Source organism: Schistocerca piceifrons, chromosome X, assembly GCF_021461385.2.
Source record: "Schistocerca piceifrons isolate TAMUIC-IGC-003096 chromosome X, iqSchPice1.1, whole genome shotgun sequence".
Taxonomy (NCBI): domain Eukaryota; kingdom Metazoa; phylum Arthropoda; class Insecta; order Orthoptera; family Acrididae; genus Schistocerca; species Schistocerca piceifrons.
Window position 1 is genome coordinate 212,171,669 of NC_060149.1, and position 23,852 is coordinate 212,195,520.

The 23,852-nt window shown below is 44.1% G+C and overlaps 1 protein-coding gene across 1 annotated transcript in view; it reads right to left on the reverse strand.

Moving 5' to 3' along the window:
* LOC124721899 (serine proteinase stubble) overlaps positions 1 to 23,852 on the reverse strand; it is a 230,786-nt gene that overhangs the window by 35,595 nt on the left and 171,339 nt on the right. Inside the window, exons 3-5 of the mRNA XM_047247053.1 lie at positions 14,471 to 14,681; positions 14,319 to 14,386; positions 877 to 1,042 (exon numbers count right to left, since the gene is read on the reverse strand). Coding sequence (XP_047103009.1) covers positions 877 to 1,042; positions 14,319 to 14,386; positions 14,471 to 14,681 — 445 coding nt within the window. The remainder of the gene's footprint in view (positions 1 to 876; positions 1,043 to 14,318; positions 14,387 to 14,470; positions 14,682 to 23,852) is intronic.

Below are 23,852 nucleotides of genomic sequence, written 5' to 3' on the forward strand. Positions count from 1 at the left end.
CAAAAGTTTGCTGCATACCGTTTTTCTTGTTTCTTTGTGAGCCACTATCAACATTCTGGGAACCCACCTGGCACAAACCTGTTTTTAACGCCAACGCTTTCAGTATTCTACAAACACTTCCTTCCCCTATCCTAATGTAGCGTGACAATTCGTTTACTGTGATGTGTCTGTCAGCAGTCACCAATTCATTAACTCTCTGCACACTGTCTGGAGTGTGTGCAGTATGAGGCCTGCCACTGCGAGGACAATCCTCAATATTGCGTGCCCGCTTTCATCACGTAACCTTCTTGCCCACTGACTAACTGTCCTGTGATCGACAGCAGCATCTCCATACACCTTTTCCAACCTCTTGTGGATGTTTACAGCACAAGAATTCTATGACAGACATTGCTTCTGATGAATGTCAAATGTAGCAACCATCTTGAAGACATTCTGTGACAGCACCACTCACGGGAACAGGTTGAACTAAGTTTGAAAACAAGCAGGAAGGATGTATCTACACACTGTAAACTTTCACACATGCAGAATGAAAACTGTATTTTTACAAAAATAGTGTGCATTTCTTTTGGAGTGACCCTCATAAAACATACTTACCAAGGGAAATAACAGAACCCTGAACAGGAGTAATGTAGTGGTTCAAACTAACACCAAAATTGTATAACTTGATATGTGTATAAAATTTATGTTACCAATACTGACATGTAACTGTCACTACCTTAAGTTTCTCTATCATGTAAGTATAATATATTCTTATTTACACTGGTAAGTCATCTTTCTGCTTATTTGACAAATTGAGGACTTTCATATACTAAGTTGCGTAATTATCTGAGATCCTCATTTTCAAATAATGGCCTGTTACCTATACAGACATCTTACCTATGTATACAGTGGGCTGCTGTTGCAACATACCACTGACTGACAAGCACTCCTCCACATTGGTAACCTGCTATGCGAATGTGTGCTTGCCAAGGAAATTCCCCAAAGTAAGCCTCATTGCCACCAATTATTCGTTTCTGGAAAGTAAGCTGTGGTGTTCCACATTCTGAAAAGATATTCACCAATTAAAATGCAAAATATAACTGTAAAAGAAAATATTATTCAGTCTACATAAGGGTCAACTTCAACACAGTCAGTTCATTTATGTCTCATAGTAACACAACTGACTACAAAATTTATGTAGAAACTCAGAAGATGTAATGCTTTTTTTTACCAATTATCATTTTTTTCTTACATCAATATTTAAGTTTCAATATTAACAAGTAAAAAGGTTGCTACTCACTATTAAGATGACATATTGAGTTCAACACAGGAACGGTGAGAAGGCACTTACATATTCGTTTTCAACCAAAGTCATCTTCAGAAAAGAAAATACACACACATTCATTCACACAAGCAAGCACACCTCACACAGACATGGCTGCCATCTCCAGCAGCTCTGTCTGAGATGTCAGAGATGGTGGCCATATGTGTGTGAGAGAGAGAGATGTGTGCCAGGTTGTGTGAATGAATGTGTGTGTGTTTTCTTTTCTGAAGAAGACTCTGGCCTAAAGACAATATTCATGGGTCTTTTCACAGTGCCTGTCAGCAACTCAACATGTCATCTTCATGGTGAGTAGGAATCTATCTTATTCTTATATTGTTGATGCTCTAACCTGGAGTTTCCATTGTTTAAGTTTCAATATTTCATTTGCTGGCGTATTTTACATGGTTTCACGTATAATATTTTCATAAAATGCTTAACAAGTCACACAATACTGGTAAATTGACAGTTTGAAGCAGCTGTCAAAAATTCTTACTGCATGTTACATTAAATAGTAATATCAATGCCACTCCCATTAATGTGCTATATGTCTGGGATATTTCATAGGTTCCATTTACAGTCAAAGACCCACAGGCGCCAGAATCTTATTCTTCACATAGGAAATTGGCTAATTTCAAAAACATGTTGTTTCCAAGTTGAATTATTCAGCCTTCTACTGCATACCTTCATATTTCCATTTAAAAATGTGCTGCTTTTCTGGTGTTATTACTTGGGTATTGATGGCACCCAGACTTTCAGCTGTATGTACTTTGGGCAGGAATTCAGTTGTCTACGAAAGTTTGAAGAGTTGCATCACTAGCTATAGAGGTTTGCTTCTCTAGATGCCAGAAATTGGAATAATCGGCAGAAACTGTGAGTAAAGACGAACATTTTTCCTGGATATTTAAATGCCCAGGCCTTCCTTTTCCCATTGCTATTCGCAACTTTTTAAAATCATTGTATTAGAATATATATGAGGCAGACAGATGAAAATGAGACAGAAAAAAGCGAATAAATTGTGTGGTGTCACCGCCAGACACCATACTTGCTAGGTGGTAGTTTTAAATCGGCCACGGTCCATTAGTACATGTCGGACCCGCGTGTCGCCACTGTGTGATCGCAGACCGAGCGCCACCACAAGACAGGTCTCGACATATGGGATAGCACTCGCCCCAGTTGTACGGACGACGTAGCTAGCGATGCACACTGTCGAAGCCTCGCTCCTTTGCCGAGCAGATAGTTAGAATAGCCTTCAGCTAAGTCCATGGCTACGACCTAGCAAGGCGCCATTAGTAACATTGCATGTATGTAAAGAGTCTCACTTGTATCGCCACAATCTCCAGATGTACCAAAAGGATGGATTAAAGTTAAGTATTCCAGAAGCTACGTACTTTTCTTTATAGCATTCATTACATATCCTGTTTCAGACCTCACGCCATCCTGCTTTAGCTTAGCGCGTGCCTTTCGGCTTCCTCTCATTGTGTCTAGGCTGTCTTGTCTAGACACAACATTTTTGGCGACGAGTCAACGGAAAGGGTCTTGTTCTTTCTAATTGCTTACATTTACTTGTGTCATGGCTTCGCCAGATGTACTGTCCGAATTTTATCGCTTGCAGAATCAGCAGACGCAGGCGTTATTGGATGCCCTTGGACAGCTCGTCCAGGGTCAACGTGCACTGCAAAACAATGCGGCCGCCGCCACTTCATCGCTACCGCAGCCACAACATGCTGTTGCACCCACGTTCCGGCAATATGAACCAGCTAAGGAAACATGGACGGAATGGTCACGCCAGTTTGGATTTCATATCGCCGCCTACAGAATTCAAGGTAACGAGCGGCAGCCTCATTTATTGGCGTGTGTAGGGGTGCAAACGTACCGTGTGATAGTGAAATTATTTCCCCGACGCGACGTAGCAACTCTGTCCTACGAAGAAATTTTGTCGGCATTGGACGCCTGTTTCAAAGAAACCGTGAATGTCGTTGCAAAACGGTATACGTTCTTTCGTACAAAACGTACGGCCGGTCAGACTAATAGGGAGCGGGTTGCAACATTGCAAGGCCTTACAAGGGATTGTGCTTTTGAGTGTGAATGTGGACTCCATTATTCAGATACTATGGTACATGATGCAATAGCACAGAACGTTTCTGATGTTCGCATACGGGAACAGATTTTGAAACTCGTCAATCCCTCCTTTCAACAAGTGATAGACATATTGGATAGACAAGACACGCTTGACTTTGCTCAGGAATCATTTGCAACTTCGCCAGCCGTGTGTAACATTAACCAGCCCGCCGGGCGCGCTGCTCGGACCGGTAAACTGCCCTCGCGCACGTCCACGCAGCTGCCGCCACGCTCTAAACCAGGTGTGCCATGCCAGCATACAAATGCAGTGAAATCATGCCCGCGGTGTGCTACTAGACATTTGCGTGAAAATTGCCCGTCACACCAAGCTATTTGCTTTTTCTGTAATAAGAAAGGACATGTTCAAAGTGTTTGCCAGAAGAAGCTCATATCAGACAATCACAATCATTCCAGGCCCTTTGCTTCGCGCCGGAATCGAACCAAGGACACTCAGGCTCGTGGACCTTCGCCCATGGACATTCATGTAGTTAATTCCCCTCCGTCCAGTGCCATTTTCTCTACCAGTGACTGTGTTCGTCCCACAAAAAGTGTGCGTCGACGTCGCCGGAAATCACGTCAATTAGCAAGTGATGCTGTACCTGTATCAGTTCGAATTGCACGAGACAGTCGCTCTTGTCATCAGCAGGACAATAAACTTTTTGTAGATTTGGACTTTAATGGCAAGGTCATACCATTCCAGCTCGATACCGGAGCTGCAGTTTCATTGCTCAATCACGACACGTACAAACAACTGGGCAAACCTCTGTTGCGTGCCGCAAATGTTCAGTTAAATAGTTATTCAGGTCAGAATATCCCTGTGTTAGGACAGTGCAGCCTTCTTGCAACATATAAGGGACAAACAAAACTTGTGTCATTTTACGTTCTTCGTTCTTCTACTGCAGTGAACTTGTTTGGTTTAGATTTATTTCAATTGTTTAACATGTCTATAGTCAATCAGGTCCTATCAGTGAATCAGACTGTGCCTTCAGCCAGTGTTTCTCATCTATGTGAAGAATTTGCAGACATTTTTGCACCGGGCCTTGGTTGCGCTATGAACTATGAAGCACATTTGGAACTGAAAGTAAATGCGCAACCGAAATTTTTCAGAGCGCGCAATGTTCCCCACGCATTGCGTGATGAGGTCGCAAGAACATTACACGATTTAGAATCACAAGGTGTGATTGAACGTGTGCAGACTATTGTTTCTGACAATGGCCCACAATTCATGTCCGCAGAATTTCAGTCATTCTGCAAGGCCAATGGTATTCAACATTTGACATCCGCGCAGTTTTCGCCTCAGTCAAACGGTGCTGCTGAACGATTGGTCCAGACTTTCAAGTCACAGATGTTGAAGTTGAAAGAGTCGCAATCTCGGGAGGACGCGTTGTTGCTCTTTTTGTCATCGTATCGCTCTCAGCCCCGAGATGGTCGCTCGCCGGCTGAGTTGCTCCACGGTCGTCCTCATCGAACCTTGATGTCTTTGCTGCACCCGCCGCATCAGGTTCCTGTGCAGCGGCAGACTCCTGCTTTCGCTCCCGGCGACGTTGTCTATTATCGCAACTATCGCGGTTCACAGCGTTGGCTCGCAGGGCGCATTCTTCGCTGCCTCGGCCGCGCTATGTACTTGGTTTTGGGGGCCTCTGGTGAGGTGCGTCGGCATCTCAATCAGCTGCGCCTCTGTCGTCGCCCGGGTTCTGCCGCTCCCCGTCTGCTTTCAGCGACGGTGCCGTCCGGTCATCGCCCTGGGGACCCATCTACTGGCTCGCCTCATCCCCAGGTGTTACCGACGCTGCCTTCCATTTTGCCCCATGGCGTCGCGCCGCTGCCACAGCCGCCGCCGGCGCCGCCCGCAGTGGACGCGTCGCTGCATCCGCCAAGCGCCACCCTGGGTCACGCGCCGCCGATCGCTTCCCGTGACCAGATGTCCTCCGCCATGGAACTCTTGCCCGCTCCTGACCAGATGTCGTCTTCGCCCGTCGGGTGCCCCGACGCAATGGAGGTCGACCCTTCGGCCCCTCCTATATCTCTAAGGGCGCATACACCGCATGTTGACGTGCACCCTGCACTAGGTTTTCAGGCGTTTCCTAGCTCCCCTCGGACCGAATGGCAGGGTGCGGGTGGCACAGCCTCGCCTGTTGTTAGGCTCCCCACCTCATCGCCTACGTCACCATCGGGACTTCCCCACGGCGGGCGGAAGCCATATAACACGACCGTTCGCCGATTTGCGGGGGAGGAATGTGGTGTCACCGCCAGACACCACACTTGCTAGGTGGTAGTTTTAAATCGGCCGCGGTCCATTAGTACATGTCGGACCCGCGTGTCGCCACTGTGTGATCGCAGACCGAGCGCCACCACAAGGCAGGTCTCGAGATATGGGATAGCACTCGCCCCAGTTGTACGGACGACGTAGCTAGCGATGCACACTGTCGAAGCCTCGCTCCTTTGCCGAGCAGATAGTTAGAATAGCCTTCAGCTAAGTCCATGGCTACGACCTAGCAAGGCGCCATTAGTAACATTGCATGTATCTAAAGAGTCTCACTTGTATCGCCACAATCTCCAGATGTAGCAAAAGGATGGATTAAAGTTAAGTATTCCAGAAGCTACGTACTTTTCTTTATAGCATTCATTACGTATCCTGTTTCAGACCTCACGCCATCCTCCTTTAGCTTAGCGCGTGCCTTTCGGCTTCCTCTCATTGTGTCTAGGCTGTCTTGTCTAGACACAACAAATTGTTTGTTATTTCAAAAGTAATCGCCATAACTGTAAATAAATTTCTCCCACTTTGAGGCGAGACTGTCAGTACCTCTGTGGAAAAATGATAGTGGCTGCCTGTGGAAACAGTACTGTGCTCAGGCGTGAACTCTTCGTCCAAAGCAAATCGACGGCAACGAATGTCTTTTTTCGGTCATCCAAAAATATGGAAATCGCATGTGGAGAGATGGGGACTTTGTAATGGCTTCCCAGCTAAAATTCTGCAGCATAGTCGAAGCAAACTTGTCAACATGTGGGCCTGCCCACGCTGCAGAAGTTTCACTGGAATGCGCTTATACATCTTCCATATTTTTGGAGCCCTAAAAAAAGACATTTGTGGTCGTCGATTCGCTTTAGACGAAAAGATCCACGCCTAGGTACAATCATGTTCCCATGAAGCCATTAACCGTCTTGTCTCGCTGTGGGATACATGTACTAACAGTAGTGGCGAATACTTCTGAAATAATAAACAGTTTACTTACTCTTCACCAACGCACTGCCACTTGTATATCTTCTTTAAATACTGTAGCAAAGGATGCAAATTCTGTGGTGATTCCCTCCATAAGTTTCTTGCTGCTCCAGTGATTAGGCCTAGCAGGACCTTCCTGTGAGGTCAGAGGCATGCTTTGATACTGATTTAGCACTCTGTAGGTCAGAATTAGAGCTTAGAGTCCTTCACTTTTTTCTTTACGGGTTTACCTTTACAGTTTACGTGGATGACTGAGATTAGGCAGTTATGTGGTCGAATTAAATATGATTTAACATTATTCCATGACCATGGCTTCCATTTTAAACTGGCGACCAATAAACATGGATAGGGAAAAAGGTGAAAAACATTACCGTGTCGGTATATCTTTATTGGAAAATTTGCATATAAAACCGAAACAGCCCATAAGACTTTCCCCTAGAATCACATATTTTCTTGCTAATAGGTGCCTGAGCCTTATTTCTCAAGAATTCTGTTCCATTATTGGTTTAATGCAATGGGAATTACTCAACCGTTTGAAATTATGGCGCTTTATCCATACTTCGTTTTGGAGATAAAGAAACTGATATCTTGCCATAGTGATTAGAAGTATTTCGTTACACGTAAACTGCGAAGGCGTCTCCTGCAGTCAAGTGAAGGAAGGTTGTTCTGCAAATCTACCAGCGACGCAGTGCTCGGTCACCTTGTTCACTGAAGGCCAGCAAGGCAGCTACTTCTCATTTCACTGCCTAAAAGGCGAGACACACACGTTCACATATTTCAATAGTATGGAAACCTTACAAAAATTTAGCATGTATTTCAACTAGTTTTTAATCCGACTTCAGAAGTTGCTGTATCCGCATTTTGACGATATCTGAAGACCATTTTCACTCATTTCAGTACGACAAACAGCCAAAGTTGCAAAATAGCTCTTTTTATTACTTGATCATGACTAGTTTCGGTTTTTATTCATAAACCACTCTCAGATCATCCAACCAAATCAGAATAAATATTACTCCACATATCAAAAAATTATGATGATCGTTATCCAAAGGAGTACAATGCAAGTGACCACGAAACCTGATACAAACAATCGCAATGACCAAGGTGCAACAGCGACATCGTTAAGCACTTACAGAGGAATTACTCAATCGTTACCGCAGGGAGGGTGAATACTTCCTTGGAAGGATCGTCACTATGGACGAGCTGGGCTCTGTCGTACGAACAACGATTAAAGCGGCAGTCCAATGAATGGAAACTCCCTGGTTCTCCTCGTCCACAGAACGTGTGCTGAGAGCCAGTTAACCAGCTGGTACCAAGATGATGGATGGCTATTCTGGATTACGATGGGTTAATCCTGTATCACATCGTAACACAGGGGTAGACAATCACTGCAGCCTACTACTTCAATTTCTTGCCACATTTCCTGCATCCCACACTGCCACTGGCATTACATCCCATCATCCTTCATGACTACACACGATGCCACATGGCGAGCCCCTGCGTATGTGGGAGTGGGAGATGTTGGAACATCCACCATATTCACCCGATACGAGTCAGTGTGATTATGATCTGATCACCGAAATGAAGTAAACCCTTTGTGGCACACTCTAAAACACAAAAGAAGCTATGTGTTCTTGGAGACTTTCGCGGCGGCACACTTCAATAAAGTCTTCTCGGTTTACAAGTTGCATCGTTTCTAATTAAGCACTCGAATTTTCGATAGCTGTCTCCGCCATCGTCATCAGGAGTTAAAAATCACTGACTGCTGGGGGCTGGCACTGTGTTTTGTTTACACAGGGTGTCTCTCCTAGGATTCATCGGGAGCATTTTCTCTGGTGTTTCGGCAAGTAATTGCAATTTCGTTTTTTTTTTATGTGTAGCTGGAGTCAGCCCAAACAAATGCTACTGTTCAAATGTGTGTGAAATCTTACGGGACTTAACTGCTAAGGTCATCAGTCCCTAAGCTTACACACTACTTAACCTAAATTATCCTAAGGACAAACACATACACCCATGCCCGAGCGAGGACTCGAACCTCCGCCGGGACCAGCCGCACAGTTCGTGACTGCAGCGCCTTAGACCGCCTTTTTTTTTTTTTGGTCGTTGCGGACGTCGCAAGACATCCTGTTCAAGTTCGGTGGTTGATCCTTCCACTCAGTTTGTTTTCCCTTTACAAACAAAACTATTTTTACAGTGGAATTTCGCGTGTCCGTTCGATGGAGATCACAAATTAGTCTACTGCGATATTCGTGTTATAAGTATGTATTGACAGGGACAATAAAACACAAAGGACAATCAGTATTCAGTCTGGAACCGCGCGACCGTTACGGTCGCAGGTTCGAATCCTGCCTCGGGCATGGATGTGTGTGATGTCCTTAGGTTAGTTAGGTTTAAGTAGTTCTAAATTCTAGGGGACTGATGACCTCAGCAGTTAATTCTCATAGTGCTCAGAGCCATTTGAACCATTTTTGACAATCAGTACTGCAGCAGCGGCTCAGTAGTGGTACTGCATCGCAGTAGCAGTCCGCGAGGGCCAGGGCAGTGCCGTCGATGCTGGAGTAGTGGTTATTCTTCGTTTCTTTACTGTCTCTGTTAATACAGATCGACAAAGGAAATATCGCACGAGACTAATCCGGAACCGCTCTATCGAAAGGGCACATAAAATTCCACTTTAAATATCATTTTGTTTGTACTGTAAAACAAACCGACATTTTCCGTCGAAATTGGTAGTTGCATGAAAGACGTGATGAGCAGTGTTCCAAGATGCTACTCCAGGCGGGTGTAAAATGAATGTGCGCAACAGAGAATAATAAACGCTAACAATGAATATTTGGCCCTGTCTGCCTACCCCCTGAAGCAGATCTTAGGATCTCTTAATTCTACAAATTACAATCTAAACATACATGAATGATGAAGGCAACTAATCCTACTAAATGATAAACGTTGTTCTTGCTTATATATTTATTGTAGATTAAAAAAAACCTTTATATTGCAAAGTTTACATTTCCTAAGTAAAATTACTAATCAATTTGCCCAACTCTGCCCCTTATTATGACTCCGCGGTCTAATCACAATAACGCGAAATGACTGACATCATCTACGTACCAAACACTAGAAGACACTACTTACAAAGATGATCTACGGTGGTGTGGAACCTCGGTGGAAATAAACTAACGTGATCACAGCTGTTTAGTTTTTATAGCCCTAATAAGCCGAAGCAATTTGCGATATCACCGTTTGTACTGCGTCTGGTGCGTCAAAGTGATGGTTCTCGTACTCGTCTGCGACGATGGAAGAACTTCAGCCACAAATAAACACTTTCAAACGCTAGGACGGCAGAATACGGTCCTCTGACTAATATACTCTAATACTGTCTTCTCCTCTCTGTGTTCTACAGACGAGAAACGCGAACTCCCATCCACAAGGATGAGTTCAGATAACGTCTCAACGTAAGTACAGGCAGAAGAAGTGCTCTCAATTCCTGAACGCTGAGAACTCAACAACGACCTCCACCCTCGTAATTCCGAAAACGAATCATATTCCCGAAACCACGGACTATTCTCCCTCTCTACAGAGTCTTCCGAACGCCTACCAACCATATTTTAGTCCTTCGTCGTCCAGCGCGGAAAGTTTGAGAAGAAAAACCTATACTCGTACAATGGTACGCTTCTGAGTAAAAATCCTTGGAAATAACCCAGCCTGCATGGTTTCTGAGGTGCCGCTTCTTGGTTCCTCTCACCTACATCCAAGATTTTCAGCGTTCAGAAGTATTATCCGGTTATCCTTCCGGCCCCTACAGCGGCCGGCCGTCACCCTATTGTGCTCCAGAGCTTAGGTGCCACGACGTCCGTCTAGCTACTTTCTGTATTTAATCAGGACCAACACCTGTGCGGGCCTTCCACCCAGAGCTTGAGTTCTGCCTGCCGTTTCATCTCCACTGGCGTTCCAACCTCTACTAGTATAGGCAATCATTCATTACGCCGTTTTTATAATAAAGACACTCCGTCACCTTTCATGAAATAAGCGTTAACAATTATTTACAAGACATACGTGACAATGTCAGTCTCCTTTATATATTCATATATACGATGTAAAAGCTATCACATGATACCTAATTGTGTTTGTAGCTCATGGCAAAGTATGTGGATGAGTTCTTGTAAGGTGCGAAATTATAGCCACCTTACAGTGCTTGTCTGGGATGACTCTAGCTACACATAGCAAAAACGATATTGCAAGTATCTACCGACACACCAGAGAAAAAGTACCTGGTGACTCATAGGGAGTTACCCTGTATAGATGCAATGGCAGTATCTGGAACCTTCCATAGGGCGCTCCCTGAGAGACATCAATAGAGATGGATGTGCTGACGCTGTACGACGCCTTCCATCTGTGTAGGGGAAGGTGACCGAGGTGAGGGGCGCTTATAGTGAGAAAGTGTAATGTGATGAACGTCTGTCAGTAAAGTCTCGTACAGATTATAAAAGTGTTGCCACTACACTTTTTATACATCCCATTTATTTTAGTAATAATAAATAAGAAGAAAGGACAGTAGCTGCTGCAGAGGCAACGCTCGCTTTTCATCTAGTAAGGAACCATCACTCCTACAGCTCCTACCCCGTGTATTACTTGTTGGATCGACAGCGCACTATACTCCTCCCGGTTTTTTAGAAAAGAAGTAGGGCAATTTTATGTGCGAACCAGCCCACGGCCCACGAGTCTATAGTGATCCATTCTTCCGGTCGACATCTACATCTACATCCATGCTCCGCAAGCGACCTGGCCGTGTGTGGAGGAGGGTACCTTGAGTACCTCTATCGGTTCTCCCTTCTATTCCAGTCTCGTATTGTTTGTGGAAAGAAAGATTGTCGGTATGCCTCTGTGTGGGCTCTAATCTCTCTGATTTTATACTTATGGTCTCTTCGCGAGTTATACGTAGGAGGGAGCAATATACTGCTTGACTCCTCGGTAAAGGTATGTACTCGAAACTTCAACAAAAGCCCGTACCGAGCTACTGACCGTCTCTCTTGCAAAAGTCTTCCACTGGAGTTTAACTATCATCTCTGTGACGCTTTCGCGATTACTAAGTGATCCTGTAACGAAGCGCGCTGCTCTCCGTTGGATGTTCTCTCTCTCTTCTATCAACCCTATCTGGCACGGATCCCACACCGGTGAGGGTATTCAAGCAGTGGACGAACAAGTGTACTGTAAACTACTTCCTTTGTTTTCGGACTGCATTTCCTTAGGATTCTTCCAATGAATCTCAGTCTGGCATCTGCTTTACCGACGATATGCTCATTGCAATTTAAAACAGTCCAAATGCCTGCTCCCAGATAATTTATGGAATTAACTGCTTCCAGTTGCTGACCTGCTATATTGTAGCTAAATGATAAAGGATCTTTCTTTCTGTGTATTCGCAGCACATTATACTTGTTGACATTGCGATTCAGTTGCCATTCCCTGCACCATGCGTCAATTCGTTGCAGATCCTCCTGCATTTCAGTACAATTTTCCATTGTTACAACCTCTCGATGTACTACAGCATCATCCGCAAAATACCTCAGTGAACTTCCGATGTTATCCACAAGGTCATTTATATATATTTTGAATAGCAACGGTCCTGCGACACTTCCCTGCGGCACACCTGTAATCACTCTTACTTCGGAAGACTTCTCTCCATTGAGAATGACATGCTGCGTTCTGTTATCTAGGAACTCTTCAATCCAGTCACACAATTAGTCTGATAGTCCATATGCTCTTACTATGTTCATTAAACGACTGTGGGGAACTGTATCAAACGCCTTGCGGAAGCCAAGAAACACGGCACCTACCTAGGAACCCGCGTCTATGGCCCTCTGAGTCTCGTGGACGAATATCGCGAGCTGGGTTTCACACGATCGTCTATTTCGAAACCCGTGCTGATTCCTACAGAGTAGATTTCTAGTCTCCAGAAAAGTCATTATACTCGAACATAATACGTGTTCCAAAATTCTACAACTGATCGATGTTAGAGATATAGGTCTATAGTTCTGCACATCTGTTCGACGTCCCTTCTTGAAAACGGGGATGAACTGTGCCTTTTCCAATCTTTTGGAACGCTACGCTCTTCTAGAGACCTACGGCACACCGCTGCAAGAAGGAGGGCAAGTTCCTTGGCGTACTCTGCGTAAAATCAAACTGGTATCCCTTCAGGTCCAGCGGCCTTTCCTCTTTTGAGCGATTATAATTGTTTCTCTATCCCTCTGTCGTCTGTTTCAGTATCTACCATTTTGTCATCTGTGCGAAAATCTAGAGAAGGAACTACAGTGCAGTCTTCCTCTGTGAAACGGCTTTGGAAAAAGACATTTACACTACTGGCCATTAAAATTGCTACACCACGAAGATGACGTGCTACAGACGCGAAATTTAACCGACAGGAAGAAGATGCTGTGATATGCAAATGATTAGCTTTTCAGAGCATTCACACAAGGTTGGCGCCGGTGGCGACACCTACAACGTGCTGACATGAGGAAAGTTTCCAACCGACTTCTCACACATAAACAGCAGTTGACTGGCGTTGCCTGGTGAAACGTTGTTGTGATGCCTCGTGTAAGGATACGGAACGCCGTGCTGGATCCCAACGGCCTCGTATCACTAGCAGTCGAGATGACGGGCATCTTATCCGCGTCGCTGTAAAGGATCGTGACGCCACGTCTCGATCCCTGAGTCAACAGATGGGGACGTTTCCAAGACAACAACCATCTGCACCAACAGTTCGACGACGTCTGCAGCAGCATGGACTATCAGCTCGGAGACCATGGCTGCGGTTACCCTTGACGCTGTATCACAGACAGGAGCGCCGGCGATGGCGTACCCAACAACGAATCTGGGTGCACGAATGGCAAAACGTAATTTTTTCGGATGAATTCAGGTTCTGTTTACAGCATCATGATGGTCGCATCCGTGGTTGGCGACATCGCGGTGAGCGCACATTGGAAGCGTGTATTCGTCATCGCCATACTGGCGTATCACCCGGCGTGATGGTACGAGGTGCCATTGGTTACACGTCTCGGTCACCTCTTGTTCGCATTGACGGCACTTTGAACAGTGGACGTTACATTTCAGATGTGTTACGAGCCGTGGTTCTACCCGTCATTCAATCCCTGCTAAACCCTACATTTCAGCAGAATAATGCACGACCGCATGTTGCAGGTCCTGTACGGGCATTTCTGGATACAGAAAATGTTCGACTGCTGCCTTAGTCAGCACATTCTCCAGATCTCTCACCAATTGAGAACGTCTGGTCAATGGTAGCCGAGCAACTGGCTCGTCACAATACACCAGTCACTATTCTTGATGAACTGTGGTATCGTGTTGAAGTTGCATGGGCAGCTGTACCTGTACACGCCATCGAAGCTCTGTTTGACTCAATGCCCAGGCGTATCAAGGCCGTTATTACGGCCAGAGGTGGTTGTTCTGGGTACTGATTAGTGATTTCTCAGGATCTATGCACCCAAATTGCGTGAAAATGTAATCACATGTCAGTTCTAGTATAATATATTTGTCCAATGAATACCCGTTTGTCATCTGCATTTCTTCTTGGTGTAGCAGTTTTAATGGCCAGTAGTGTAGTATTGCGGCCTTTAGTTTGTCATCTTGCAGTTCCTTTTGGTGAATAGTTTCGAAGGGAAATGAGCTTACCTATACTGGTAACGTCTAGTAGCTGGTTATTCCTGTGGTCTATATCCTCCCTGCGTGACGGGAGCCCGCTAGGCGAAGCCGGCAGGAAAGAGGCGGAAGGCGGCAGCGGTGGAGGCAGCTTGGGTGGGGGCGGGGGCGGGGGCGGCGGCGGCGGCGGGGGCGGCGGGTGCGAGTGGTGCGCGGGCACGCAGCACGTGAAGAGCAGGTCGGCCACCACGTCGAGCGGCCCGCCGGACGAGCTGCAGCCGGGTGTCAGCTGGCCGCCCACCAGCCAGCAGGTGAAGGTCAGCGTGCAGCGGTACGCCGCCGCGTTGTGGCGGCACGAGCTCGGGTATCCCAGCAGCGACGACAGCAACCGCCCGCCTGCCGATATAAAACGTTTTAAAGTACTTTAGGATTGAAAGCCACGAACGAAGTAGCGGGGTGAGGCTCACGCTGGAGGCACGGCACACATCCAGCCAGTCTCACGAGACCCCTAAAATCAGCAGTCACCCGACTGTGTCAGATCTTCACCCATACCATTACGACATTTGCCACTCGCGCTATGCATCAGACTTGAAACAACACAAGGGGCTACCCCCAGAGTAAATCTTTGCCTTCAGTAATCTTTAAGATACAGTGAGGTGACCGAAGTCTTATCGATATACACATATACAGATGGCGGCAGTATCGCGTGCGTTATGTATAAAAGGGCAGTGCACCGGCGGGCCTGTCATTTGCACTCCAGTAACTCATGTGGAAAGGTTTTCGACGTGATTATGACAGCACGACCGGAATTAACAGACTCTGAACGCAGAACAGCAGTTGGAGGTAGACACATGGGACGTTCCATTTCGGACATTGTTAGGGAATTTAATATTCCGAGGTCCACAGTGTCAAGAGTGTGCCAAGAATACCAAATTTGAGCCATCATCTCTCACCACGGCCAACACAATGGCCGACGGCCTTCACTTAACGGTCGAGAGCAGCGGCGTTTGCGTAATTGTTAGTGCATTACATTACACTAATACTTGTTCCTTAGAGCGTGAATATGGTTGGTTGGTTGTTTTTGGGAAGGAGACCAGACAGCGAGGTCATTGGTCTCATCGGATTAGGGAAGGACGGGGAAGGAAGTCGGCCGTGACCTTTGAAAGGAACCATTCCGGCATTTGCCTGGAGCGATTTAGGGAAATCACGGAAAACCTAAATCAGGATGGCCGGACGCGGGATTGAACCGTCGTCCTCCCGAATGCGAGTCCAGTGTCTAACCACTGCGCCACCTCGCTCGGTCGTGGATATGACATTTCGTAATAATGTAATGATGTGGAATGTGTAGGTTTAACATAAATTGTCTTTTCACGGTACAGTCTTTTTTTTTAACTATTACAGTTACTACTTCACGCACTTTGCTGTTATTTTTGAATTGTTATGGGTTATTAATAACAAATTTCATAAGTGAATATATGTATTGCGAAGGCACTGTGAATATCCCGAGTTCCTTAAATAATTGCACCATGACATCTACCATTTCTTCCAGATTTAATAGAATCCTTCTTTTCGTCTTCCCATTCTTCTCCATCCCTTTTCAACAATTTGGTTTGGTGTCGTGTTCCAGTTCCAGTCATTCCACTCACTTCCTTTCCTAAACATTCTCCCTCATAAAACCAAAACCATCTGTCGCCTTCCAGCTTTCAGCAAACCCGCAACTACTGCTTACTTCGTCCTCCAAATCACCAAATCTCATTTCTCATCCAACCCTACAATCTCGTAGTCACGAACCTACACAGCAGCAGTCTCGTCAACAACGGAAAATCAGTGGAACACCTTAGTCTATGTAGCCATCAACGCATCTTTTACATAAAAAACACAAACAACTTATCTTTATTTTAATTTAAAAGTGCTGTGTCATAGAGCACCACTAAATTTTTAAATATTTTAAAACTGTTAGCCTTAAAAGTAAATGTTGTTAATAACTTGAATAAAAAGTATTAATGTTCCACGCCGGCCGCTGTGGCCGAGCGGTCCTAGGAGCTTCAGCCTGGAGCCGCGCTGCTGCTACGGTTGCAGGTTCGAATCCTGCCTCGGGCATGGATGTGTGTGATGTCCTTAGGTTAGTTAGGTTTAAGTAGTTCTAAGTCTAGGGGACTGATGACCTCAGATGTTAAGTCCTATAGTGCTCAGAGCCATTTGAATCATTTTTTAACGTTCCACAATAATATTTACTAGTTCGATATGATCCGGCTTTCAGCCTCTTAGGCCATCGTCTGGTAACTTAAGTTCTCTGACCCTGGCCGAAGAAGCTAAAAGCCAGTTCATAACGAACTAATAAATATTATAGTGGAACAGTAATACTTTGTTTTCATGTTTGTTACCGATGATAGTCGCCATCCCACTTGAGCAGGACCAAGGGAATTGAATGCTAAAACAAAACAAAAAAGACTGATGACTATTCTCCCATCATCTTCCCACTACCTGTCCTGTGTGTTTCGTGACAAATTGCGATAATTTTAAAATATGAACTTTTTTGTTCAACTTACAGCCATTTGTAGGGGATGGAGGCAGGTCCCATGTGCGAGAGAGCAATTAAAGTGGGTAAATAATGAGCTGTAATTGGACGAGCTTAACGTAGTTGACGTATGTTTTAACTTCTAGCCATTTTAATTAGCTGCAATAGGTTTATTTTTTATAATTTACTACCTCATTTTAATAGGAAGAAGCGTATACGTTGCGCCAGCTTCATACGTCTTTTCACGTGAGTGACATTGTAACACATTTTGAGCAAATAACAGAATTTTTTGGAAAATTATCGTCTCTGGGAGTTACAGCTTAAATTCCGGAAAAGAAGTATTAGCCATAAAAAATTTCTGAGCTCTATACTGTCGCATAAGAAACGATACTAATAAATGTTCGCAAATCAGTAAAGGAGAAAACTTACGTAACACTACTATCAGAAAAGTACACAGAGCACTAAAACGTATTTTTGCGCATACCTTTATCATTAACTACTTAATGAAAGTAGCAATGAAAGAGAGAAACAGTAGACAGAGACTATATGTGATACAGCTTAAGGAAGATGCAGTCTTTGGGAGATACGCAAAAATGAACACATCATAAAAGCAAACAGATAAAAAATGGCTCTTAGCATTATGGGACTTAACTGCTGAGGTCATCAGTCGTCTAGAACTTAGAACTACTTAAACCTAACTAACCTAAGGATATCACACGGATCCATGCGCGAGGAAGGATTCGAACCTGCGTCCGTAGCGGTCGCGCGGCTCCAGACTGTAGGGCCTAGAACCGCTAAGCCACCCTGGCCGGCTGCAAACAGATAGTCAAATGCGTATTTCATTCGGTTTAAGCAAAGAAGTCAAAAATTTTACCAATGTGGCAACTCCAGTTCAAACAACATTAAATATTCCTGAATCTTACGAACAAGTACTGCGGTGGGAAAACCTTTAACAGCTCGACCTTACAGAATTTTACTCAGAGCTTTGAGATACTTCCAACTTTTTATACAATGCATGAACCTACTAGGTGGGATATGAAATAAACCTTTCCGGTGGGTCAAAATATGTTACTCGGCAATTTGACTTATTGTGAATGCGCAGCATTTTGAGAAGTTGCTCTCATTCGGCTGAGATTATAAACAAAGGTTTGCTCGTTCCTCTATGGAGCAGCTCCTTCGGTAGGTTCTGCTAATTTGTTGGCCCACTAAGCCACAAAAGACGTTTTTGTTTTCTCATTAGCTACGAATGAAAGCCGGCCGGTGTGGCCGGGCGGTTCTACGCGCTTCAGTCTGAAACCGCGCGACCGTTACGGTCGCTGGTTCGAATTCTGCCTCGGGCATGGATGTGTGTGATGTCCTTAGGTTAGTTAGGTTTAAGTAGTTCTAAGTTCTAGGGGACTGATGACCTCATATGTTTAGTCCCATAGTGCTCAGAGCCATTTGAACCATACGATTGAAAGACAGGTATCTTGTTAAATATCACTTACGTTAGAAACTCACAAAAAATGGAGTGATTATTTTTAGTTGACGCTATCTACTTTCGGAGCAAGTGCGGCTCCACTGACACTTTGCGCGGAAGGAATCGAGAAGTCAGGAACGCCGAGTAGCGACAGGGAAACCGTGACACACAAGTTGCCTCAGTCGTGAACGACGGCGAACGCCAAGCGAGAAAAACTTGGCTGCAGTAATGCAGCTGAGCAGGTATTCCGTGACATTCCTTTTTAGCGAAGGCTTCACTTTCTGTCACAACTTCTGAGAACTTCGCAGCTCTTCCTATGGAACACACCATACCTCGTAGTGGGCGTTGGGAATTTATTCGCAGCCAATACACAATGAGTGAAGTACTCGAATATCGTGTACAGTTTTTTGAACTCTTTTCAATACACCGTTGCAGACGGCATTTAATTTCGTCTGCTACTCTCGCATTATTACACGTCACCTTTGTCAAACAAACTGTGATGACGTCATGATAAGAAATAGTACAGGGATTTCAAAAGAACTATTTTAATATACTGCTAAAAATAATGTCCAGATTAGACTCGTACAGTATGTATGAACATCTACATCTACATCTACATCTACATGGATACTCTGAAAATCACATTTAAGTGCCTGGCAGAGGGTTCATCGAACCACCTTCACAATTCTCTATTATTCCAACCTAGTACAGCGCGTGGAAAGAATGAACACCTATATCTTTCCGTACGAGCTCTGAATTCCCTTAATTTATCGTGATGGTCGTTCCTCCCTATGTAGGTCGGTGTCAACAAAATATTTTCGCATTCGGAAGAGAAAGTTGGTGATTGGAATTTCGAGAGAAGATTCCGTCGCAACGAAAAACGCCTTTCTTTTAATGATGTCCAGCCCAAATCCTGTATCATTTCTGTGACACTCTCTCCCATATTTCGCGATAATACAAAACGTGCTGCCTTTCTTTGAACTTTTTCGATGTACTCCGTCAGTCCTATCTGGTAAGGATCCCACACCGCGGAGCAGTATTCTAAAAGAGGACGGACAAGCGTAGTGTAGGCAGTCTCCTTAGTAAGTCTTATATTTTGTAAGTGCCCTGCCAAGAAAACGCAGTCTTTGGTTAGCCTACCCCAGAACATTTTCTATGTGTTCCTTCCAATTTAAGTTGTTCGTAATTGTAATTTCTAATTCAACTAAATAGTTGAATTTACGGCTTTTAGATTAGACTGATTTATCGTGTAACGGAAGTTTAACGAGGTCAATGACCTCACACTTTTCGTTGTTTAGGGTCAACTACAACTTTTCGCACCATCCAGATATCTTTTCTAAATCGTTTTGCAGTTTGTTTTAATCTTCTGATGACTTTATTAGTCGATAAACGACAGCGTCATCTGTAAACAACCGAAGACGGCTGCTCAGGTTGTCTCCCAAAACGTGTATATAGATAAGGAACAACAAAGGGTCTATAACACTACCATGGGGAACGCCAGAAATCACTTAAGTTTTACTCGATGACTTTCCGTCAGTTACTACGAACTGTGACCTCTCTGAGAGGAAATCACAAATCTAGTCATATAACTGAGAACGATACTCCATAAGCACGCTGTTTCACTACGAGCCGCTTGTGTGGTACTGTGTCAAAGGCCTTCCGGAAATCCAGAAATACGGAATCGATCTGAAATCCCTTGTCAATAGCACTCAAAACTTCATGTGAATAAAGAGCTAGTTGTGTTTCACAGGAACGATGTTTTCTAAGCCCATGTTGACTGTGTGTCAATAGACCGTTTCCTTCGAGGTAATTCATAATGTTCGAACACAATATATGTTCCAAAATCCTGCTGCATATCGACGTTAACAATATGGGCCTGTACTTTAGTGAATTACTCCTACTACCTTTCTTGAATATTGGTGTGACCTGTGCAACTTTCCAGTCTTTGGGTAAGGATCTTTCGTCAAGCGGACGGCTGTATATGGTTGTTAAGTATGGAGCTAATGCATCAGCATTCTCCGAAAGGAACCTAATTGGTATACAATCTGGACCAGAAGCCTTTGATGCTCGTTATTAACTCAGGATTATTGCTTCACTACTCCGAGGATATTTACTTCTACGTTACTCATGTTGGCAGCTGTTCTCGATTCGGATTCTGGAATATTTACTTCGTCTTCTTTTGTGAAGGTATTTCGGAAGGCTGTGTTTAGTAACTCTGCTTTGGCAGCACTGTCTTTGATAGTATCTCCATTGATATCGCGCAGAGAAGGCATTGTTTCTTGCCGCTAACATACTTCACATAGGACCAGAATCTCTTTGGATTTTCTGCCAGGTTTCGAGACAATGTTTCGTTAAGGAAACTGTTATAAGCATCTCGCATTCAAGTCCGCGCTAAATTTTGAGCTTCTGTAAAAGATCGCCAATCTTGGGGATTTTGCGTCTGTTTAAATATTGCATGTTTGTTTCGTTATTTCTGCAACAGAGTTCTAATCCGTTTTGTGTACCAAGGAGGATCAGCTCCGTCGTTTGTTAATTTATTTGGTATAAATACCTCAATTGCTGCCGATACTATTTCTTTGAATTTAAGCCACATCTGGTCTGCACTTATATTATTGGTTTGGAATGAGTGGAGATTGTCTCTCAGGAAGGTTTCAAGTGAATTTTTATCTGCTTTTTTGAATAGGTATATTTTTCGCTTATTTTTCGAGGATTTGGGGATTACAATATTCAGTCTCGCTAAGAGAACCCTGTGCTCACCAATCCCTGAATCGGTTTTGATGCTCATTACTAACTCAGATTTATTTGTTGATAAGAGGTCAAGTGTGTTTCCACAAGCGTTTAGTATTCGTGTGGGTTCATGAATTAACTGCTCGAAATAATTTCATTGTGACCATTGCCCATCAAGAGGTTGTGTGTTGCCTGGTGGCGCTGAAGGTACGTGACACGGGAAGAGAAATATATGAGCGGAGCAGAGACGAATAGGGATTCATTCTAGCGACGATAACTGGCCTAAATGCGGAAATCCACCGAATTAAGCGACTTTGACAAAAACCAGACTGCTATGGCCCAGTGCCTGGCTGCGAGTATCCCAGAAACAGCGAAGCTGGTTAGTTAGTTTGTTAGTTACGTGTTCCATTGATCAATAGCACGGAAAAACCGTTATGATGTGGAACGTGTCAAATGCACAAGAAATGCGCACAGGAAACAAGTTTTTGTTGTTGTTTACATTATAGTGGTATACCTAGATATTTCTATTATCTATCCCACTCCCTTAGATGGCACAAAATGCATATATTATATCTCCAGATTTATTTACTCATATTCAAGAATTCATCTATTGTATAGAAGGAGTTGTCAAGGAGGTATGATTTCAATTCGTTTTTGAAACTATTACTGCTGTCAGACATTTTATTTCATCTGGTAGTTTATCAAAAAGTTTTATAGCAGCATATTTTACCCCTTTCTGTGCCAAAGATAGGTTAAGTAAAGGATAGTGTAGGTCTTTCTTTTTTTCTGGTATTGTAATCATGAATGTCGCTGTTGATTTTAAAGTGGTACATGTTGTTGAGAAAAAATTTCATTACTGAGTAAATGTACTGTGAAGCAGTTGTAAGAATTCCTAACTTTTTAAACAGATGCCTACAGGATGTGCGACTATGAACCCCACACATTATTCTAACTGTTTTCTTTTAAGCAGTGAATACCTTTTGCCTAAGTGTTGAGCTGCTCCAGAATATTATTCCGTATGACATCAGAGAGTGGAAGTATGCAAAGTATTTTAGCTTACTAATTTCTACATCCTCAAAATTGGCAATTATCCTGATTGCAAAAGTTGCTAAACCTAGTCGCTTTAGGAGATCCAAAATATGAATTTTCCAATTAAGATTCTCATCTATATGTACACCCAAAAACTTAGTATGCTCTACCTTGGCTACTGACTTCTTTTGATGTGTTATGTTTATTGACGGAATTATACTTTCTGCAGCAGAAAATTGGATGTGCTGTGTTTTTTCAAAGTTCAGAGCAAGCCCTTACGCAGAAAACCAATTAATAACTTTTCCAAAGACCTTATTTGTATCATTTTCTATCGGACTTTCTTTTACTGGATTAATAATTATGCTTGTATCATCAGCAAACAGTGTGAGTTCAGCATCTTGCTTCACATAAGAAGGAAGGTCATTCACATATACCAAGAACGGGAGAGGACCCATGATCGAACATTGTGGAACACCTAATGTAATTTCACCCCAGTTAGACGAAGTGGCAAACTCCTTTGAATCACTTGAAGCACATAAAGAGACTTTTTGCTTCCTATTCTGTAGATATGACTTAAACCACTCATATGCTGTTCCATTTATACCATAGAATTGTAATTTCTCTAACATAATGTCATGGTTCACACAATCAGATGCTTTGGATAAGTCACAGAATATTCCTACTGGTGACATTTTACTATTTAAAGACTCTATTACGTGGACAGTGAAATTGTATAGTGCTGTCTCAGCAGAAGAGCATTTCTGAAATCCGAACTGTGATTTATTAAGTACCCCATTACTGTTGAGATGGCTAACCACTCTTGAGTACATTACTTTCTCAAAGAATTTTGAAAATGCTGTAAGCAAGGATGCTTGCAGGTAATTGTTGACATCTGTGGTTTCCCTCTTTTTGTAGAGTCGGCTGCCCGCGTGCTGCCGTCGTGAGCACGTGTGGAAAGTGGTTGAAGAGTGTTGAAATTACGAGTAGGTGACAAGAAGTTGGACGTCCACACCTCGTCACAGAACATAGGAAGGATAGCCCGCGATCTGTGGCAAATCTGACATAAAGTACAATGTTGGCACAGGCACAAGTGTTTTGGAGCACACCCTTCAGCGCAGTGTTGAACATGGTGTTCCGCAATAGAGGACCGCTACGTGTTCCCATGTAGACTCACCGAACAACATCGTCAATTAGGATTACAGTGTGCACGGTATCATCGAGACTGGACCGTGGATCGATGGTATCGTGCCGCCTGGTCGGATGAATTCCGTTTATTGTTAAATCAGGTCGATGGTCGTGTCTACATACGCCGTCATCCAGGCTCGCCACTGACGCAAGCCGGTGGGAGCAGTATTATGTTTTGGGGGACAGTCACCTGAGCTTCCATGGGACCTGCGGTACTATTCTAAGGCACTGTGAGAGCTGTGGATTACGTGTACGTTATTAGGCACCACCTGTAACCCCTTATGACTGACGTCTTCCTCAACAGCGATGGCATCTTACAGCAGCATATCTGTCCGTGACAGAAGGTCAGAGACGTGTTGCAATGGTTTGAGGAGAATGAATGTGAACTCAAGTTGATGTCTTGGCCATCAAATTCAGCTTATCTGAATCCGATGAAAGCCAACTGGGACGCTATCGAGGGCCAGCTGCGTGCCCACGAACCAACCGCCCGTAAATTACGGGAAGTGTGTGCCCTATGCGTAGGCATCCACATCTCCATCTACATGGTTACTCTGCAATTCACACTTAAGTGCCTGGCAGAGGGTTCAGCGAACCATTTCCATACTACTTCTCTACCATTCCACTCTCAAATGGCGCGTGGGAAAAAGAA